The following is a 19,511-nucleotide window of genomic DNA, read 5'->3' on the forward strand; positions in this document are numbered from 1 at the left end:
AAAGATTTTACTGTCCTGGAGCCTCGGCGTTTATAAGCTTCTAGGTATCTTGGATGTTCTCCCAGTAGGATCAGCATTCACGTCATAGTGAATACAAAATGGTACTTCACTGTTCCCATCTTGTAATCTGTTTCTAATCTTAAATGAAAACAATTAAAAAAAAATGTTTTAATCCCTTTGACCTTATAGAGCCAATTAAATGCAGACTACCTTTAGCACTGAAGTTTTCAAGCAGCCTCTCCTTCACCACTCCCACTCTTCCTGCAATGTCCTCAAATTACACATCAAAAAGACCACAGTATTAGGCCTTTGAGCATTCATACTATAGGAAGAAGGCTGCTAATTGTTGAGTTCAGGCAGAGACATTGCGATGCGGGGTTTGGGGGGGGGGGGGGGGGGGGGTTGGTGGGGGCTGAGGTGTAAATCAGAAACATACCACAATAAGCTGGGACCAGAGAGCTGTAAGGGTATAGCTCCCCAAAATGTTCAAAGACTGATCTCAAGCCATCTTGGAAAGTCATACAATTTAAAAAGAAAGGAAGACTTTCATTTATATAGTGGCTTTCACATCTTCAGGGTGCTGTAAAATACTGAAGGCAAATGTGGCAGCCAGTTTACACACAGCAAAGTCCCACGAACAGCAATGACATAATGGTCTGTTAATCCAATTTTTTTGGTGGTCTTGGTTGAGGACTAAACAATGGTCAGGACACCAGGAAAACTCCCCTGCTCTTCTTTGAATAGTGCCATGGGGTCTTCTATTTCCATCTGAACAGGCAGACAGGGTTTAACATCTCATCAGAAAGACAGCGCCTCCAACAGTGCAACACTCCCTCAGTACTGCAGTGAAGGTCAGCCTAGGTTTGCGCTCAAGTCCTGGATTGCAGCCTGAACCTACGACCTTCTGACTCAAAGACACGACTGCTACCAGTGACTCCAAGTGACACTACTAATTTATATAAGTACCATTTTGAAAATTGGCCAAGTACACCCTGTCCACAAAAAGCAGGACAAATCCAATCCAGCCAATTACCACCCCATCTGTCTACTCACAATCATCAATGAAGTGTTGGAAGGTGTTGTCGACGGTGCTATCAAGTGGCACTTACTCACCAGTAACCTGCTCACTGATGCTCAGTTTGGGTTTCACCAGGACCACTCGGCTCCAGACCTCATTACAGCCTTGGTCCAAACATGGACAAGAGAGATGAATTCCAGAGATGAGGGGAGAGTGAATGCCCTTGACATCAAGGCAGCATTTGACCGAGTGTGGCATCAAGGATCTCTAGTAAAGTGGAGGTCAATGGGAATCAGGGAGAAAATGCTCCCCTGGCTGGAGTCATATCTAACACAAAGGAACATGGTTATGATTGTTGGAGGCCAATCATCTCAGCCCCAGGACATCACTGCAGGAGTTCCTCAGAGCAGTGTCCTAGGCCCAACCATCTTCAGCTGCTTCATCAATGACCTACCCTCCATCATAAGGTCAGAAGCGTTGATGTTCGCTGATGATTGCACAATGTTTAGCTCCATTCGCAACTCCTCAGATAATGAAGCAGTCCGTGCCCACATGCAGCAAGACCTAGACAACAATCAGGCTTGGGCTGATAAGTGCCAGGCCTCCAACAGGAGAAAGTCTACCCACCCCCCCCTTGACATTCAATGGCATTACCATCATTGAATCTCCCCACCATCAACATCCTGGGGGTCACCACTGACCAGAAACTTAACTGGACGAGACACCTTTTGTTGCAACGACTGAAGAATTCTGACCCAAAGTAGGCCCAGCTCCTGCTGTGCTCATTCCAAAGTCATGTTTGCCAGGGGCATAAAACAAGTATTAGACACGTCATTTACATATGTTAGGGGCCTAAAGTCTGTTTTAGGCAGCTGCCAGAAACACCTGAAAAATGGCCCAACCCAATATTGGGTTGGACGTCTTTCAGGTGTCCTCTGGGCATAGGATGTTGGTCCTCGAAATTGGCCCTCATTCAACGAAGTCCAACTTCTACCCCATATAGTCCAATATCCAGTATTTAAATCCTTTCAATGCATTAAGAGCACATTTACTTACGTCCAGCGCATGCAGTTGATGGCTCCACATACAAAACTTCAGTACATGATTTCTTTAAAATCTACAATTTAAATTTAAGAAAAAAAGTTAGTCGATAAATTAAATAGATCACTGTAGTTAAACATTATTGTTATTTGTTTCAAAATGTGCTTCATTATTCAACTTTATTGTAAAGTATTAATTTATAGGAACAAGTCAACATTATCAAAACATACTCAGATATATAAAGCTCTCTCTATCATTAAAAGAAGTAAATTACTGAGATGGGTGGAAGGAGAAAGAGTGGGGGGGAAATATGGCCGCAATCTTTCCCTAAAAAAAAATGGGTAGGTTTGGGGCATGTGGGCAATAAAAATGTTAAAAATGGGTTTCCCGACCTGATCCCACCTCCACCCACTTCCAGTTTGAATGGAGGCAGGACGGGGACGGGGCGGGAGACCAACCCGCTCCCAAGGGGCGGTACGTCAATTTAAATATTGTAATGAGGCTGGAAGCTTGAACTTAACTGCATGTGGACGGGTTTCACACAATTCGTGATACTCAGCAGTTAAACCAAGGCGGGGACTACAGCTTCCAGGAGGTAAGTGGCTTTATACCTACCTCCTGGATCCAGGGTCCCTGCCTAACCCAACCCCACGATCGGAGACTCCATCATGAGGCCTCCAATCGCCTTCCCAGGCCTCCGATTCCCACCATGAAGCCTCTCCCCAAACCCACCGATGATGCCGAGGCTGGCCCCAATCCTCTCTCGCCACCCTCCACCACCCCACCTCACCTCCAACTCCCCCACCGATCCCCCCTGCCAACACACCACTCCCCTGCCGATCTGCCACTAACAACCAGACTGAACCCCCACCTCCACCCCAGCCCCCGCTGGCAATTCCAGACAGCCGATTTCCCTCCCCCCGCGATCCCTAACTGCCGATTCACGCCCCCTCTCTCCCTTCACCCACCCCCCCCACATCCGCAGGCCTACCCACCTGCAGCCAGCCAGCCTGTCAATCTGGCTGGCTGCGGGCAGAAATCTGAGGCCTCACATGCAAATCCGGCCCTGCCGTTAAAGTCGGACTCCCGGGTTTCCAGCCCACACCAGAGGCCCCACGCCCCCAACTCACCTCCCTGGAGAAAATTGCGGCCTAAGACGCCACAATCAAACCTTTGTATAATTTAATAAACACTGTAAAGATCACCGGCTACATTCTACTTTTATACCAAGATGATTTGATGCCAAATTTTCTTTGGCTTTGTCATATTTCACACCAAGGGTGCATTTTGCATTTGGCCGATAGTGCAAAACAGGCAATATTGGAGCCACCTGTTACATCTCTCTCCCGATTTCATTTCTACTGAAGCCAATTGGTAGCACTGGATAAAGGAGGAACCATCCACTCCTGGGTGAGTTCCATAATAACCAATTGCAAATGTATTCTTACAACCAAGATGGATCATTACATCATTTTGTTGCAACTTGACCAAACTTAAGTTGACCAAATTTTATGCACCAGCAAGCTTCGCGAGGCCAAGAGACTGGTTGCTGAGAGAACCTTTGCAAAATAAGACTGCGAGCTGTGAAGGCTGCCAGCTGTCCAGGCTGCCAGCTGTCCTTCAACAGATAAGTAACAAACCTTGAGAGTTCTGTAAAAACAAACTATTGAACTGTGGAACCACTGCAAAAACAGGAACATCTTCAGACTTTGGGATGTATCCGGCCTTGAGGTCCACCGATTGACTGACCACAGATGAGAAGAGAAAAACAACTAACCATTACTCAGAGTTTTGGACATGTATGCAGTGGGCGGGTTGCCAAGTTGAGGTATAAAAAAGGTGTTGTTAAAAGACACTCTGGCTGCAGTCGGGCAACTTGGTCAGTTGCCAGTTAAAGTAGTACTACTAGTCACCGCCAAACCGACCATTTGTGGGTATTAATACGCATGTGTTTTGCTTATGATCACTTGCGCTTAAAGTAAATGAGTAGATCCATGCGTGCTTACTTGTAATAAGTAAATGAATGAGTATGGGTTGTAACTTTTACTATATGCAAGAGTTTTGTGTGTGTGCTTACTTGTAACCTCTTGCTGATTTATAAATGAGGACCTGAAGATTGCATTTAGGGTCACCCAGAAACACACAGGAATGGAGTGCTCGTGGGGACCACGCTAAATGTAATAAGTGGATTAAGGAAAGAGAGAAGCAGCATAAAGAACAGGAGAGACAGTGACAGATAAAGAGCGAAAAAGATCTAAGTTGCAGGCTAACCAATCTGAAAACTCAGCAAAGGAAAAAAAACAGGGATTTGGGGAGTCATGAAAAGCTGCTGAGACGACAATTTAAAAAGGGGAAAAAAAGAGAAACTTAAAGTTTTACTGACACAGAAGCTATCAGCTTTTGTGCCGAGACAAATAAAGCACAAGGTTTGCTGAGTGAAAGGAACGTTGAGAGGCTGGAATTTCAGTTTGGGTGTAAGTGTGTGTTAAAGTGTGAAAGTTTTCCCAACTATGAATTTTAAGAAGTTACAGTATTCCTTTTGTCTGAAAGTCTGCTAAAAGCCATTTAATCCTTTGTAGTTGTCTTGAATGTTGGAAGTTTTAAGAAAGTATGAATATGTTGGGTATGTTCATTTCAATTTAAAATTGTTCATCTAGAATTGGGGAAAACTTTGTGAAAGTCCAAGACCCTCTATGGTTTTGACAAGTAAGAAGTAACCAGAAATTATTAATTGGATTGAAAGCAAAATAAATTAGTCAGTGATGAAATAAAGGAGAAAAGGGAAGATCATGACTCTTTTTCTACAGGTTTTTTTTTGTTTTCAGTGTGAATGCTAAAAGTTTTACAAAGCATGCATGAATGTTTCTTTGCTGTGGCTCCTCCTCCCTCTTTTTCAAGTGACACTGGTTAATTTAAGATATTGGTTTGATTTAAATTGGAATGAGAGGTTAATTAACCTATTAAAACCAGACTTTTATGGCCATGGTGAAATTCTGGTTGGTGTAAATTGTGTGAAAACCTCTAGTTCCAGACATGAGGCAATCACATCAAGAATTGGTATTTTTAAAATTGCTGGCCAATTTCAAGTGTGAGAGACCGGGGTGGGGGGGTGGAGGGAAATGCTATTGATGTGGGTGGAGTTGTTTCACAAAATGTTTGTAGTGGTGTTATTAATAATGTCTGGTGCTTTTTACCTGCTAAATTGAATTGATCAGGATCTTTGCAAATTTTAAAGGCACAAAGGTTTTGCAAAAGTAAGTTTTTCAAATTTACTTGAAAGCTGAGGGAAGTTGTGCGACACAAGCGGACATTGATTGATGTTGGTGTTTGTCTTCTTTCAAAATGCAAAAAAAAAAGTTAACTCTTCACAAGCAGCAGTGAACTCTGATTTTAACTCCACAAGCAGCTGTGTGTTTTCTAAACATTTTGGGCATTGTTAAATTTTAAGTTTTTGAATTTGAGTGGATGCTTCCCCACATTGACAGAAGGGAATCAAGAATTGACAAATTAACCCATTGGGCTCGCAGGAAAGCCACAGTGGATTTTCTGGGGTTTTTTCTTTTAAGCAGAGGGCCATATGAGTGTTGATGGTGCAAGATTACCAAGAGTGTGGTTTTTTTTTAATATAGAAATGACTTCAAGGTGTTACAGAGCTTGAACTTTGCTCGAAAAGTCCAGAGGGAGCTCCAGTAATGTTCAGAATTTAAGTTCTTATTTGCAGACATTGATGGATCTCGAATGTCGCAGTGTGGTGACAAAATTGGACTAAAGACTTTGCTTTTTAAATACTTGGAATTAACTATTTGGAGTCATGTGTTATCTTCCAAGACAGATTGCTTGAGGGGGAAGATAAAAGACTTGCATCCAAACGTGATTGCAACTACTTTTGTCTTCTTTTGTTAAATCACAAGCCTGGACATAATTTGTTTGAGAAATTAAAATTGATTAGATAAATTGATACGAGTTGCTGCTCAAGAACTCGGGAAGGGAGATTTATCTGAAAGTTAAGGGGATAATCAAATTTTATTTTTGAAAAGGTCCAGTCTATGTGGTTCTGTCTAAACTGTGTTAACAAAGTAGTTTTGGGCAGGAGACTGTTGTATTAAAAGGTAACTAACATCCCTCATCTTACAAACTGAATTGCTCTCTGATATATTTTGAGGAATAGAAGGTCCAATAAGAGGTTAAATGGTAATTATCATATTGTATTGGATGGTAAAATTTCTCCAGGGCTCATGAATGAGATGAAATGGTAATAAATGGACATTTTTACCAAAATCATTTTCCTAGGTGATTATGGGTGAATTTCAGGAAGGCAAACGGGGATGAGGTATTTCCCCTAATCCTTATGGGAATACACAGTAAAGAGTGTAAAGGAACGGGTTATTCCCCACATGAATTGGTAACGGAGAGACCCATGCGAACCCCCACACACCTGTTGGTCCCCACTTTGAGAGAGAAGCAGGTGGAGGTGGTGACCAGGGATAAATTCGAGTGACCTTTGGTAAACTTTAAAAGGAGGTACACCCGAGAGCCACCCACAACATTGGGAAGGCTCAGCAACGCAACCGACTACACTTGGCTCCGAGTAAACCCCAGGAGTGGGAAATAGGAAGCCAGGTAATGCTATGAAACTATGCGAGGGTGGGAGTCTTTGAACCCTCTACAAGGGGCCGTATAGCATTGTCGACAAAGCTAGTCTCATGGTGTACGCTGTTCGGTTACCTAAGGAAATTAAGTGGTTTCACATTAACCAGATGAAGCTTTTCCAGCCCACTGGCAGGTCGAAAAGACAACAAGCCACAATCATGAGCATGGTGAGACGGATTTATCCTCTGGTGGGATGATGAAGATGGAGTGCCTAACGGGCCACCCCCACCCCATGAGGCATCCCCCGCCTGAAGTGGCACCTCCCCGCGTACAGTATGGCATGAATGAAAGAGCGCAGGACGTGGGAGCCGTAGAAACACCTCCGGCCCCAGGTCCGAAACCGACTCCTGTCCACGAACGAACCACACAAGCCTCTCCCACACAACGACGTAGTAAAAGAAAGAAAATGACGCCCCGTAGATATCAGTTGTAGAAGCCTGAGCAGTCAATGGTGGGGTGAAGGGATGCAGGACCGGGAGTAATACTCCGCTTTTGTCCCCTTCCTCTACAGACAAGGACCAGGCAAGGGAAGGATATGGGTGACCACTCAAGATTCAAGAGAGAAAAAGGGGTATGTATAAGGTGTAAGAGTGGAACCGCGAGTCAACCACTTGTATGGTTCCTCTGAACAGAGGCCGGTAACTATTACAAGGTACCACCAGATAGGGGAACCCCGGGAGTCCGACTCAATCAGAAAGCAATGGGGAAACTATGCTATGTTGGCCATGATGGTGGCAAGAGCATGAGGGTATATATGGATGCATAAACCCCCAACTAGACCCGCTGAAGAATTGCATAAATTTTAGGCTCGAATTCCAGGTTTACAGCTTTTCTCCTGCGTTCGTGTACCGTGCAGAAAATTACCCCACCCCCCCCACATCAATGGATGCTCGATGATAAGGAGGGAGGGCTATGCCAAGAAATGTGTTACTTATCATGTATCGGAATGCATAAACAGAATCATAGATGCCATAGAATTAAAAGCGAAAGTTCGCCCAAAAATCCCTCCCCCTACGAATCAAACACACCCGCAGGAAGAACAACAGGAAACCAGAGTTGTCTGCCCCAAAGATATTCTGGGACTGACCAATGGGTTAGTGGTAATGCCAACTCAGATGATATTGTACCATGATGTGCACCATGAGGTGGTGCCGGTAATATTGAATCTGACCGAGGTGGGACTGCCGAACTGGTGCAAGCCAGAGACAGCGTGGTTATATGGGAGAATGATACGGGAATTAAGAGGGGGAGTTTGGGAAAGGACCAGTACAACACTGGTGGAATCGGAATTAGCACAGTTATATCACATGGGCCCTAAGGAGGGTAATAAATTTAACAATACCTTTGGGGACAATAGTACCGAGGTCACTGAAGAAAACGATGTCGGTTATGGGATTAAAGGGGAGCAAATCAGAAGGCGACGGGATCTGATAAACGATGCTGCGACTGTTTTTAACACCGGAACCTCCCTGGTTAATAGTTTTAATTTGGCCAGCCTAGACCAATCTGTAAGGATGGTCAGCAAGCATTTGAGAAATTCTGTACAAAATGAATGATCTGGAAAATGGGGAATTGAAGGAGGGAAAAAGTATGACCATCCAGTTGCAGGATGCAGTTAAACATTTACAATCCCATGCTAAAAAGTTAAATCAAATTTTAAAGGAGGATTGGAAGGCCTCTAATGAGGCCGCCCGAAATTATGCATGTGTAATATATGGATCTTGATTAATGGAACAGGCCCGAGAAAAGGCTGCAGCGTATTGCTGGGGGGGGGGGGGGGGGGGAGCTCCCCTTATGAGTGACTGATCGACATCCGAGGGCAGTGGGCACTTACCAAATACCATGACTATGTGTCAAGTCAGGGAGGTTGGTGTATCCAGTGGAACACGAGTATCATTGTAACTGTCATGCACCGGGAATAGCAGTACAGTAACAGCCTGACTTGTCCTATCGCGGCGGGAACTTTTTATTTTACCCCAGTCAAACTTGAGAGACTTGGGGCATTGATTTTGATATTAAGCATTTATTCGCATGAACAAGTAGATATCACTGTAAAAGATGAGTTAAAAGAGCAATTACACCAGTATGTGGCTCGGTTCGGCTATGATATTCCACTTCTGCTAGAACAATTGGTAGAGTTAATGAGATGCATTAGTCAGTCCCAAAGGCACTATTATACCCTGGCCCAGGAAATCGTGAGCTACAAAAAGAAATACCCAAGGTTGGGGATGGTTCATCTTGGTGGGATATCAGTATGAATATCGAGGTTCATCCATGGATAAGAATTATCTCCCATGCCTTGATCATTGTTCAGTTGGTGATTGTGTTATATTTACTAATAATAACTTGTCGAGTCATGGTGACGTAAGCAGTGAGTTGGTCAACCTGTTACAGAAGACACGGAAAGAAGAAGATGATGATGAGGTGAAAGTGCCTGTGACCCAAAGATTCGAGTGCACAGCCACTTGAGGGTGGACTTGTAAGAATACATCATTTTGCTGTAACTTGACCAAACTTAAGAGTTGCCCAAATTTTATGTACCAGCATGCTTCGCGAGGCTAAGAGACAGGTTGCTGAGAGAACTTTTGCAAAATAAGACTGCTGCGGTTGCAAGCTGTGAAGGCTTCAAGCTGTCCTTCAACAGATAAGTAACAGACCTCGAGAGTTCCGTAAAGACAAGCTATTGAACTGTGGAACCATTGCAAAAACAAGAACATCTTCAGACTTTGGGATGTAACTGGCCTTGAGGTCCACTGACTGATCACTGATAAGAGAAAAACAACTACTGACCATTACTCAGAGTTTGGGACACGTATGCAGTGGTTGGGTTGCCAAGTTTTGGGGTATAAAAGGTGCTGTTAAAAGACACGGGGCTGCAGTCGGGCAACTTGGTCAGTTACCAGTTAAAATAGTACTACTAGTCACCGCCAAACCGACCATTTGTGGGTGTTAGTACATACATGTTTTGCTTATGATCGCTTGAGCTTAAAGTAAATGAGGAGATCCATGCATGCTTACTTGTAATAAGTAAATTACCGAGTATAGGTTGTACCTTTTACTATATGTAACAGTTTTGTGTGTGCTTACTTGTAACCTCTTGCTGATTTATAAGTAAAATAAAGTTTTCCCTGAAATCCTTGGGTTTTTTGTTGTCTGTTCCACAGGTCTGAACTTTGAACACTGTTGGACAGGTTAAAGGACTGGGTGAATGTAAACGTCTTACATAGTGTATTAATTTATCTCAGAGGTCTGTTTCCTAGCCATCTTTATTGCCTCTCTGAATTGGGCTGCCAATCTGATGCAATTAGTGTTGAATTATAGGTTGTGTTATATACTCATACCCACTAAACATCTCCATTTCTTCTTTTAAACCCCAACAAAAGACGACAATTACTGAGCAAAATTTGCTAAGCAAGACTCCAGATACAAAGTCTTACTGGACAGGAGCATTAATCAGATAATCAGGCACAGAGGTCAGTGTAAGAGCCATAAAAGCTTAAGAAAATACTTTAAAATAGTGGCTAAATGGCATAATACAGTTAATTTACCTGAACGACTTATTGTATTAAGAAACCCCCTATTTTCTTGCTCCAGTAGTATAGTCCGACACCCCCTTCATCCTTGCCACAATGGAACAGTCCTTAAGCCACACATTGGGTGCAGCCATTTCACAGTTTAAACTGCACGTGGTGAAAGAGGCAGAAGCTGTGAGGTTTGGAGCAGTACAGTTTTTGACCGTGTTCGTTTATACGTGTTTGCTTTGTAATTCCGTTTGTTAAGTGCTATAGTAAACAGTTTAAAAGACAAAGCTACGTTTGGGAACGTTTTATTTCGACACGCGTCTACTCGTTGTTAAAGGCCCCACAGCTCAGTGGCCTGCCTGTTTGGAAACTAAGAAGCGCCACTACATTAGTCAAAAACTAGCTCCCTAAGAAGGAAGGGACGGAATCGTCGGCGAACGTATACATGAATGGTCACGGAGCCAGACGACAATTTAAGAAAGCGAAGGTACAGTGACTGTTACTTGCTTGTTCATTCTGTTGAGAAGCTAAATAAGAGCTGCGGGTAAAATGGCCGAGGCCTTACGGAGCCAGGAGCTTCCCCCAGCCAGAAGGATTGCTGGCCAAAAGAGGGAAATAAAGCTCACCCCAAAGGCAAGGGAAGAGAAGTTACATAGAAGCATAGGTGCAAGGAAGACTAAATTAGTTCAGATAACTGGAAAAATGAAGATAATTGATCGTCTCATGGAAGATAATGCTAATATTAAGAAAGCTGAAGACATGATGTATTACGATTTCTCCAAGCTGCATGAAGAATTTAATATACTCAAAGATGATGTATTAGCACTTCTGTCTGAAGAAGAGGGAAACACTGATCAGCACGACTGGTTTGATCTTAAATCAACCAGCATTAAGGACTATATCAAGGCCACGGAGCAGTGGATGTTAAAAATTCGTCAAGATGCTGATACAGCAGAGAAAGATAAGGTTGACGATGAAGTCGGACCAGACGATAGCATTTCAGAGACTTCCACCAGACCGAGCAAAAATCGAAAAGAAGGTAGCTCTGTTTCTGGACGCAGGTCAGTCGCTTCTACCACAAGCTCGGCGCGACGCATGAGAGTGGAGGCTGAACGGGCGGCGTTGATGGCGCGCGCAGCATCTTTAGATGAGAAGCAAGCTCTTGAACGGGAAGAGGCCCAACTGCAGGCCCAACAGGCCCAACTGCAGGCCCAGCGGGCCCAGGTGCAGGCAAAGAAAGAACGGCTGGAGATGAAAACAGCTATCGAGGTCTCAGATGCCAGGTTGAGTGCGTACGAAGATTATGAAGGCTCACGGGACGGCGGGAGCCACTGCCAGTCAACGTTGCCACAGAGTTGGATCCAGGGCACCTTCAAGAGTTACAACAGAGCCCGAAAGCAATTCCCCGGCATTACAGCGTGGAAGAGTGGCCTCTCCACTAACAGGAGCACGTGATGCTACCCCAGACGTCAGACGGTCTAGACTAGACCCTGCTGATGACCACCAGAGGCCTGAAGACACAGGGAGAAGCCTATACCGAGTGATGCAACGTCAGAACGAAATTACAGAGATGCTTGTAAAACAACAGAATCTGTTTCGACTCCCTCAAAGAGACATACCAGTGTTCCAAGGCGACCCACTCAAGTATAAGCCCTTCATCAGATCCTTTGAACAAGCCATTGACTCCAAGACAGAGAGCAGCAGTGATAAGTTGTACTACCTGGGACAGTACACCAGTGGTAAACCACAAGACCTGGTCAGAAGCTGTGAACACATGAGACCGGACCGGGGATACATAGAAGCCAGGAAGTTGCTGCAGGAGCACTATGGTAACGAGCTGAAGATAGCCACTGCATATATCGAAAAGGCTACCAAGTGGCCACAGATCAGATCGGAAGACGGAGAGGCATTGAACGCATATGTTCTCTTCCTCATAGGATGTCGCAACACCATGGAGGATGTTGAATTCATGGAAGAGATGGACAATCCTACGACTATGAGAATCGTCATCTCTAAGCTTCCTTACAGGATGAGAGAACAATGGAGAAGAACAGCCTTTGAGATAATGGAGAGACGGAAAAGTAGAGCCAGGTTTGCAGACTTAGTGAATTTCATAGACAAACAGGCTAAAATTGCTAGGGACCCATTGTTTGGAAACATCCAGGATGTCAGCCCGACCACCGATGGAAGAGTGAAAGCCAAGCCTGCTGAATCAAAGACTCTCAGGAAAGGTGGTTCCAGGGGAAGCAGCTTTGCAACTATCGTCACTCAGGCAGAGGAAGAAAGGCCCCAGAACTCATCTCCCAAAAAGAGCAGCACAGTGACGCCTGCTAATGCCTTTCAGAAGCCATGCTTATTCTGCCAGAAGAATCATACATTGGATTTCTGCAGCGACATCAAAGCACAGCCGCATAAGGACAGAATCGAATTCCTGAAGTACAACGGCCTATGTTTTGGATGTCTCTCTCAGGGGCACCTGAGTAGAAACTGTAAGCGAAGAACAACATGGAGTGCACACTCGGAAACATCCCAGTCTGCTGCATATCCATAAAGAAGAACAAGTCTCTAAGAAGAGTGAAGAAAACAATACCGACGAGAAGGTTGTTTCAAGTGCTCTGGTGTCGCTAGAACCAGAGACTTGTGGACTCACTGGGGCCGGTGACAGTGACTGTATTCTTGCCATCGTACCAGTAAGGATCAAGTCTAAGAGGAGTGAGAAGGTTGTGGAGACTTACGCCTTCATGGATCCAGGTAGTTCAGCAACGTTCTGCACAGAATCACTCATGAGGCAGAAGAACAGAAATCCTATTACGCACCATGGGTCATGAGAAGTCAATGCAAAGCTATATCCTGTCAGACCTAGAAGTGTGTGGACTTGAAGAGAAGGACTTCATAGACCTGCCTAACGTTTTCACACAGAGGGAGATTCCTGTTAGAATAGGGAACCTAGCCCTGCAGAAGGATGTGGATAGATGGCCCTACCTAGAAAAGGTGCGTCTCCCATACATTGAAGCAGAAATTGGCCTATTAATTGGAACCAATGCCTACAAAACTATGGAGCCATGGCAGGTGATAAACAGCAAGGATGACGGACCCTACGCCGTCAGGACAGCCCTTGGATGGGTAATCAATGGACCGGTAAGGAGAGATGATGGCCACAAGTCGAACAAGGAGGAGCGACAAAACGTCACAGTTAATCGCATCTCTATCGCAAGCATTGAAGAGCTGTTGATACAGCAGTTCAACACAGACTTCTCAGAACGCAGCTGTGAGGAAAAGACAGAGATGTCACAAGAAGACCATCAGTTCATGGGTTTGATGACAAGGTCTACACAGTTCATTGATGGCCACTATCACATTGGTTTGCCACTGAGAAGACAGACCGCGAAGATGCCGAACAATCGCTGCATAGCAGAGCAACGCGCCATCAGTCTAAAGAGAAAGCTGAACAAAGACTACAAAGACTTCATGAGAAACATCATAGCGAAAGGCTATGCTGTAAAAGTGCCCGAAGAACAGTTGAACAGAGACGATGGAAGGGTCTGGTACATTCCTCATCACGGGGTGTATCACCCAAAGAAGAAAAAGATCCGCGTAGTGTTTGACTGCGCCGCCTCATTCAGAGGAACTTTATTGAATGACCAGCTGCTTCAAGGTCCTGATCTTACTAATACCCTCATTGGTGTCTTGACTAGGTTTAGACAAGAGCTCGTTGCCATGATGGCAGACATAGAATCAATGTTCTACCAAGTCAGAATCCCTGACGAAGATGCTGATCTTCTGCGCTTCCTTTGGTGGCCAGATGGTGACGTTAGTGAAGCGATGGTGGAATGTAGAATGGCCGTACACCTGTTGGGAGCCACATCATCTCCCAGCTGTGCAAGCTACGCTCTCAGAAAAACTGCAGAAGATGGCAAGGGCAAAGCACCATCCGAGGCTGTGGAGACAATCTTCAGAAACTTTTCTGTCGATGACTGTCTGAAGTCCGTGTCAACAGAAGACGATGCCATCGCACTGTCAAGAGACCTTAGAACTCTGTGTTCGAATGGAGGATTCCATCTGACTAAGTGGATAAGCAACAGCAGAGCAGTTCTAGCTTCTATCCCAGAAAAGGAAAGAGCCACTGAAGTCAAAGATCTGGACCTGAGCCACGATGTCCTTCCTATCGAGAGAGCTCTTGGTGTACAATGGTGCATCGAGTCAGACACGTTCAACTTCAGGATAATGGTGAACGAAAGACCATCCACAAGACGAGGGATTCTCTCCGTGGTCAGTTCCATCTACGACCCTCTCGGATTCCTGGCACCACTCATTCTGCCGGTGAAGCCGATGCTACGAGAGCTGTGTAGAGACAAGAGAGGATGGGATGAAGATATCCCAGAAGGTCAAGCTCAGAGATGGCACAGACGGCTGACAGATTTGCAACAACTTTCTAGCTTCAACGTCAGTAGATGCATCAAGCCCGCGAGTTTTGGAGTTACAAAGACGGCTCAACTACATCATTTCTCGGACGCCAGTGAGGACGGCTATGGCACGGCTACCTACCTCTTGCCGACAAATCAACAGGGCCAGAAACATTGTGCCTTCCTCATGGGAAAATCCAGGGTGGCTCCGCTGAAGCAGGTCACCATCCCGAGACTGGAATTGACGGCAGCGGTTGTTGCAGTTAAAGTTGACCAGGTGATGCGTAAAGAGTTACAGCTCCCATTAGAAGAATCTGTCTTCTGGACGGATAGCACGACGGTGCTGAAGTATATAGAGAATGAGAAGATACGCTTCAAGACCTTCGTAGCAAACAGAATCTCATCCATTAGAGAAGCTACACAACCATCTCAATGGAGGTATGTAAACACCTCATTAAACCCAGCAGATCAAGCCTCACGGGGATTGAAGGCTGAAAACTTCATGAGGAGTGAAACTTGGATACAAGGCCCAAGTTATCTGCTGGAAACAGAGAGATCATGGCCAGAAAGACCAGATATGCCAAGTCAGATTACTGAAGACGACGTCGAAGTCAAGAGATCAGTCACAGTAAATGTCATAACTACGAAAGAGAACTTTGACACAGTGAACAAGCTTGTTAACCATTTCTCAGGATGGCACCAGTTGAGGAAAGCAGTTGCATGGTTTCTAAGGTTGAAAGAGTTGCTGCTACACCTGAGCGGTAAGAGAAAAGAGTACCGAGTCACTATCAGTCAGTCTGAAAGTAACCCTGATAAGCAGAGAATGCTTCTACAGCAGTATATGCATCAGCACAAGACCACATTGAGCAAGAACTCATTGACCGTGGAGGATTTGGCCAAGGCTGAGAAGGAGGTAGTTTGCTTCAGTCAAAGACAAAGATATCCAGAAGAAACCGAAGCTCTACAGCAAAATACTCCAATCAAGAAAGGTAGTCATATCTACAAGCTGGACCCTACACTGCAAGATGGAGTACTGAGGGTGGGAGGGAGACTAAACAAATCTGCTATGCCAGAGGAGGCCAAGCATCCTGCTATCCTTTCTAAGGACCTCCGGGTTGCTACTCTCATTCTTCAGCATATACACCAGAGTATTGGACACAGTGGGAGGAATCACGTGCTTGCGAAGCTAAGACAAAGATACTGGATTCCAGTAGCTAATTCCGTAATAAGAAAAATACTCTCTGAATGTATTGTTTGCAGACGGTTACACGCTAGAGCTGGGGAGCAGAAAATGGCAGACCTGCCTGAAGACCGTTTGTTACCAGACAAGCCCCCATTTACAAACGTAGGGGTGGACTATTTCGGGCCTTTCGAGGTAAAGCGAGGACGGAGCCTTGTCAAGAGATATGGTGTGCTTTTCACTTGTTTGACCATCAGAGCAGTTCATATTGAGGTGGCACACACGCTTGACACCGATTCCTGTATTAACGCCTTGCGGCGCTTTGTCTGTAGAAGAAGAGGACAGGTGTCCATTATGCGTTCTGATAATGGCACTAATTTCGTCGGAGCGGAGAGAGAACTACGGGAAGCTATTGAAGGTTGGAATCAGCTTAAAATACAGGAAGCCATGATGCAAACAGGAATTAAGTGGATCTTCAATCCTCCGGCTGCATCCCACCACGGAGGTGTCTGGGAAAGACAGATACGCACCGTAAGAAAACTACTCAGTTCTGTACTGAAGCAGCAAGCGCTGGACGACGAGGGACTCCAAACCGTTCTGTGCGAGGTCGAAGCCATCATTAATGACCGACCGATAACCAAGACATCAGATGATCCCAATGACCTCGAAGCCCTGACTCCGAACCACCTGTCGTTGTTGAAAACACAGCCAGCCATGCCCCCGGGAGTCTTCAAAAAGGAAGATCTGTATGCCCGTCGGAAGTGGAGGCAAGTTCAGTATATGTCAGACCTCTTCTGGACCAGATGGACAAGAGAATACTTACCTCTGCTACAGGAGCGTCAAAAATGGTCCAAAATAAAGAGGAACTTCATCGTCGGAGACATTGTCTTAATTGTGGATGATTCAGCCCCTAGAAATTCTTGGTTGATGGGAAAAATAATTAAGACCATGCCAGACTCCAGAGGCGTCGTTCGTCGCGTCTGTTTGCAAACCAAGACCAGTACCCTGGAGAGACCGATCACAAAGCTCTGCCTGCTACAAGAAGCAGCGTGAAAAGCTCCTGAACGAAAGAAAAAAGTGGACACTTGTATTGTAAATATGTTGAACTCATTAGTTTATGACTCTTAATGTTTGAGTAATTGATATGCTTCATGTGCCTAGTCAATTAGGGGCCGGAATGTGAGAGCCATAAAAGCTTAAGAAAATACTTTAAAACAGTGGCTAAATGGAATACAGTTAATTTACCTGAACGACTTATTGTATTAAGAAACCCCCTATTTTCTTGCTCCAGTAGTATAGTCCGACACCCCCTTCATTCTTGCCACAATGGAACAGTCCTTAAGCCACACATTGGGTGCAGCCATTTCACAGTTTAAACTGCACGTGGTGAAAGAGGCAGAAGCTGTGAGGTTTGGAGCAGTACAGTTTTTGACCGTGTTCGTTTATACGTGTTTGCTTTGTAATTCCGTTTGTTAAGTGCTATAGTAAACAGTTTAAAAGACAAAGCTACGTTTGGGAACGTTTTATTTCGACACGCGTCTACTCGTTGTTAAAGGCCCCACAGCTCAGTGGCCTGCCTGTTTGGAAACTAAGAAGCGCCACTACAGTCAGTGTGCTTGGTTCATGGTGCTCCCGACTGGCCAGCGATTCATTTCAAGAAAATAAAGCAGGAAGAATAGCTCAAGTATATTAAGAGACGTTAACAAAAGCAATTAGTAAACAAATGCCAACCGAGAAGGAAAAAGAGAGTCGTATTTTAAGTTCACATTGCCTATACTGCTCTTTTTGTCAACCAATATTGAATGGTCTTCTACAGCAAAAATAGTACAAAGCCAATAGTTCTTGATAAACCTCCTTAATACTGTCAAAATGATTGACAAAGGTGATGATTATTTCCATCCTCATTTTAAGGCATGTCATTTTTGAAGGATCTACACTTGTTTCTGCTCACTAATGTTCAAAGAAAGTACAGAAAGAAAAGGTTAAGGAGTCATAATAGGGCCGATTTTAACAGCAGAAACAGGGCAGTTGTGACCCTAAAATAGCTGTGCTGCACTTACCACCCTGTTCCCGCTTGGATCATGCCAGTCATATTTTCTGGAGCCTTCCACTGGGCAGTCCAGGGGCCCATCTGAAATCAGGCTGGAATCTCATTACTCGAAGCAAGCTGGGGATCCATGATGTACATAACATCCCGATGCAATTGTGAGGGACAACTGGGTGAAGTGTGTGTCATGCACGCTGTACTTGGTGTACCAGGTGGTAAAGCAGAAAAAGCCCAAAAGGGTCAAGTACAAAATTATTTTTCTTGGGGCCAGGTGGAGCAGGACTGCTCCTCCAGACTACTCCAAGAATACTGTGGGACACTGCAAGTTGCAGCAGGATGCCAAGTCAGGCTGGCCCTCAAAATGGCTCAGGCCTCTCACCAGCGTTCTGCCTGTCCCATGCCTGGAGTTAAAACCTACCCACAAATTACTTATTTTTGTATTTAGCTGTGCCCACAAAGGCAAATTCAAAAGCTAGTTAGCTAAAACTATTTTAGAAACTGGTTAACCAAGTTAGTTGGCTGAAATTATTTTGAAAATGTTTTTGCTGAAATATTTGCAGTCACCCACTATGCCACAAAATGCTCAAATTTCTCACTACAATCTGGCTAGAAGAATGAGGTGATCTCATTGAAACATACAAGATTCTGAGGGGGATTGACAGGGTCGAAGCCGAGAGGTTGTTTCCCCAGGCTCCCTACACCTATATATAGCATCAACATTAGTAAACAATGGTGTCAAACACGCATGCCAGCAACATTCAAAGATGGAAATCGTTTATTTAAATGAGGGTCCTGGCCTTCTTGCAGGACCTGATTTCCGATGACCCCAGCGCTTCACTCGCCATGTGCTGAACACACACAGCACAACATGGCGCTAACCAGGAAGAACAACACAAGACCATAAGAATTAAGAGCAGTAGACGACCATATGGCCCCTTGAGCCTGCTCCCCCATTCAATAAGATCACGGCTGATCTTCAACCTCAACTCCACTTTTCTGCACCATCCCCATATCCCTCGATTCCCTGAGAGTCCGAAAATCTATCGATCTCAGCCTTGAATATATTCAACTCAGCATCCACAGCCCTCTGGGTCAGAGAATTCCAAAGATTCACAACCCTCTGAGTAAAGAAATTCCTCCTCATCTCAGTCTTAAATGGCCGACCCCTTATCCTGAGACTATGCCCCCTAGTTCTAGACTCTCCAGCCAGGGGAAACAACCTCTCAGCTTCTACCCTGTCAATCCCCCTCAGAATCTTGTATGTTTCAATGAGATCACCTCACATGCTTCTAAACTCCAGAAAGTTTAGGCCCAATTTTCTCAATCTCTCCTCATAGAACAACCCTTTCAACCCAGGCCACCATATGTACCTGAATGTGGGGCTGGGAACAACAGGAGTGCTCCTCCTGATCTCACTTTAAAAGAACTCGGGCTTTTCCACCCCGAGGCCCCATCATTCGCTCCCCGGACAGCATGAGGAGCAATCCCCCACCACCCCCACCATCTCCAGTCACCAATTGCCACCCCCACCCCGCTTCTCAGTGCAAGAGTCGCAGCTGCCTGATCTTCAACAATGCTTTGCCAGATGAGCTGCCTCTTACACTCCGCAGTTCGTCTACTTCAGGGAATAAGGCTCGAGGCCCAATATCTT

The 19,511-nt window shown here is 45.0% G+C and overlaps 1 protein-coding gene across 3 annotated transcripts in view; it reads right to left on the reverse strand.

Annotated features, from left to right (window-relative positions):
• antxr2a (ANTXR cell adhesion molecule 2a) overlaps positions 1–19,511 on the reverse strand; it is a 345,806-nt gene that overhangs the window by 234,404 nt on the left and 91,891 nt on the right. For all 3 annotated transcript variants that reach the window (XM_085963379.1, XM_085963363.1, XM_085963372.1), the window contains one exon: positions 2,075–2,135. In XM_085963379.1, coding sequence (XP_085819505.1) covers positions 2,075–2,135 — 61 coding nt within the window. The remainder of the gene's footprint in view (positions 1–2,074; positions 2,136–19,511) is intronic.

Source organism: Somniosus microcephalus, chromosome 2 (genome assembly GCF_052327205.1).
Source record: "Somniosus microcephalus isolate GS21.2 chromosome 2, FLI_Smic_1.0, whole genome shotgun sequence".
NCBI lineage: Eukaryota > Metazoa > Chordata > Chondrichthyes > Squaliformes > Somniosidae > Somniosus > Somniosus microcephalus.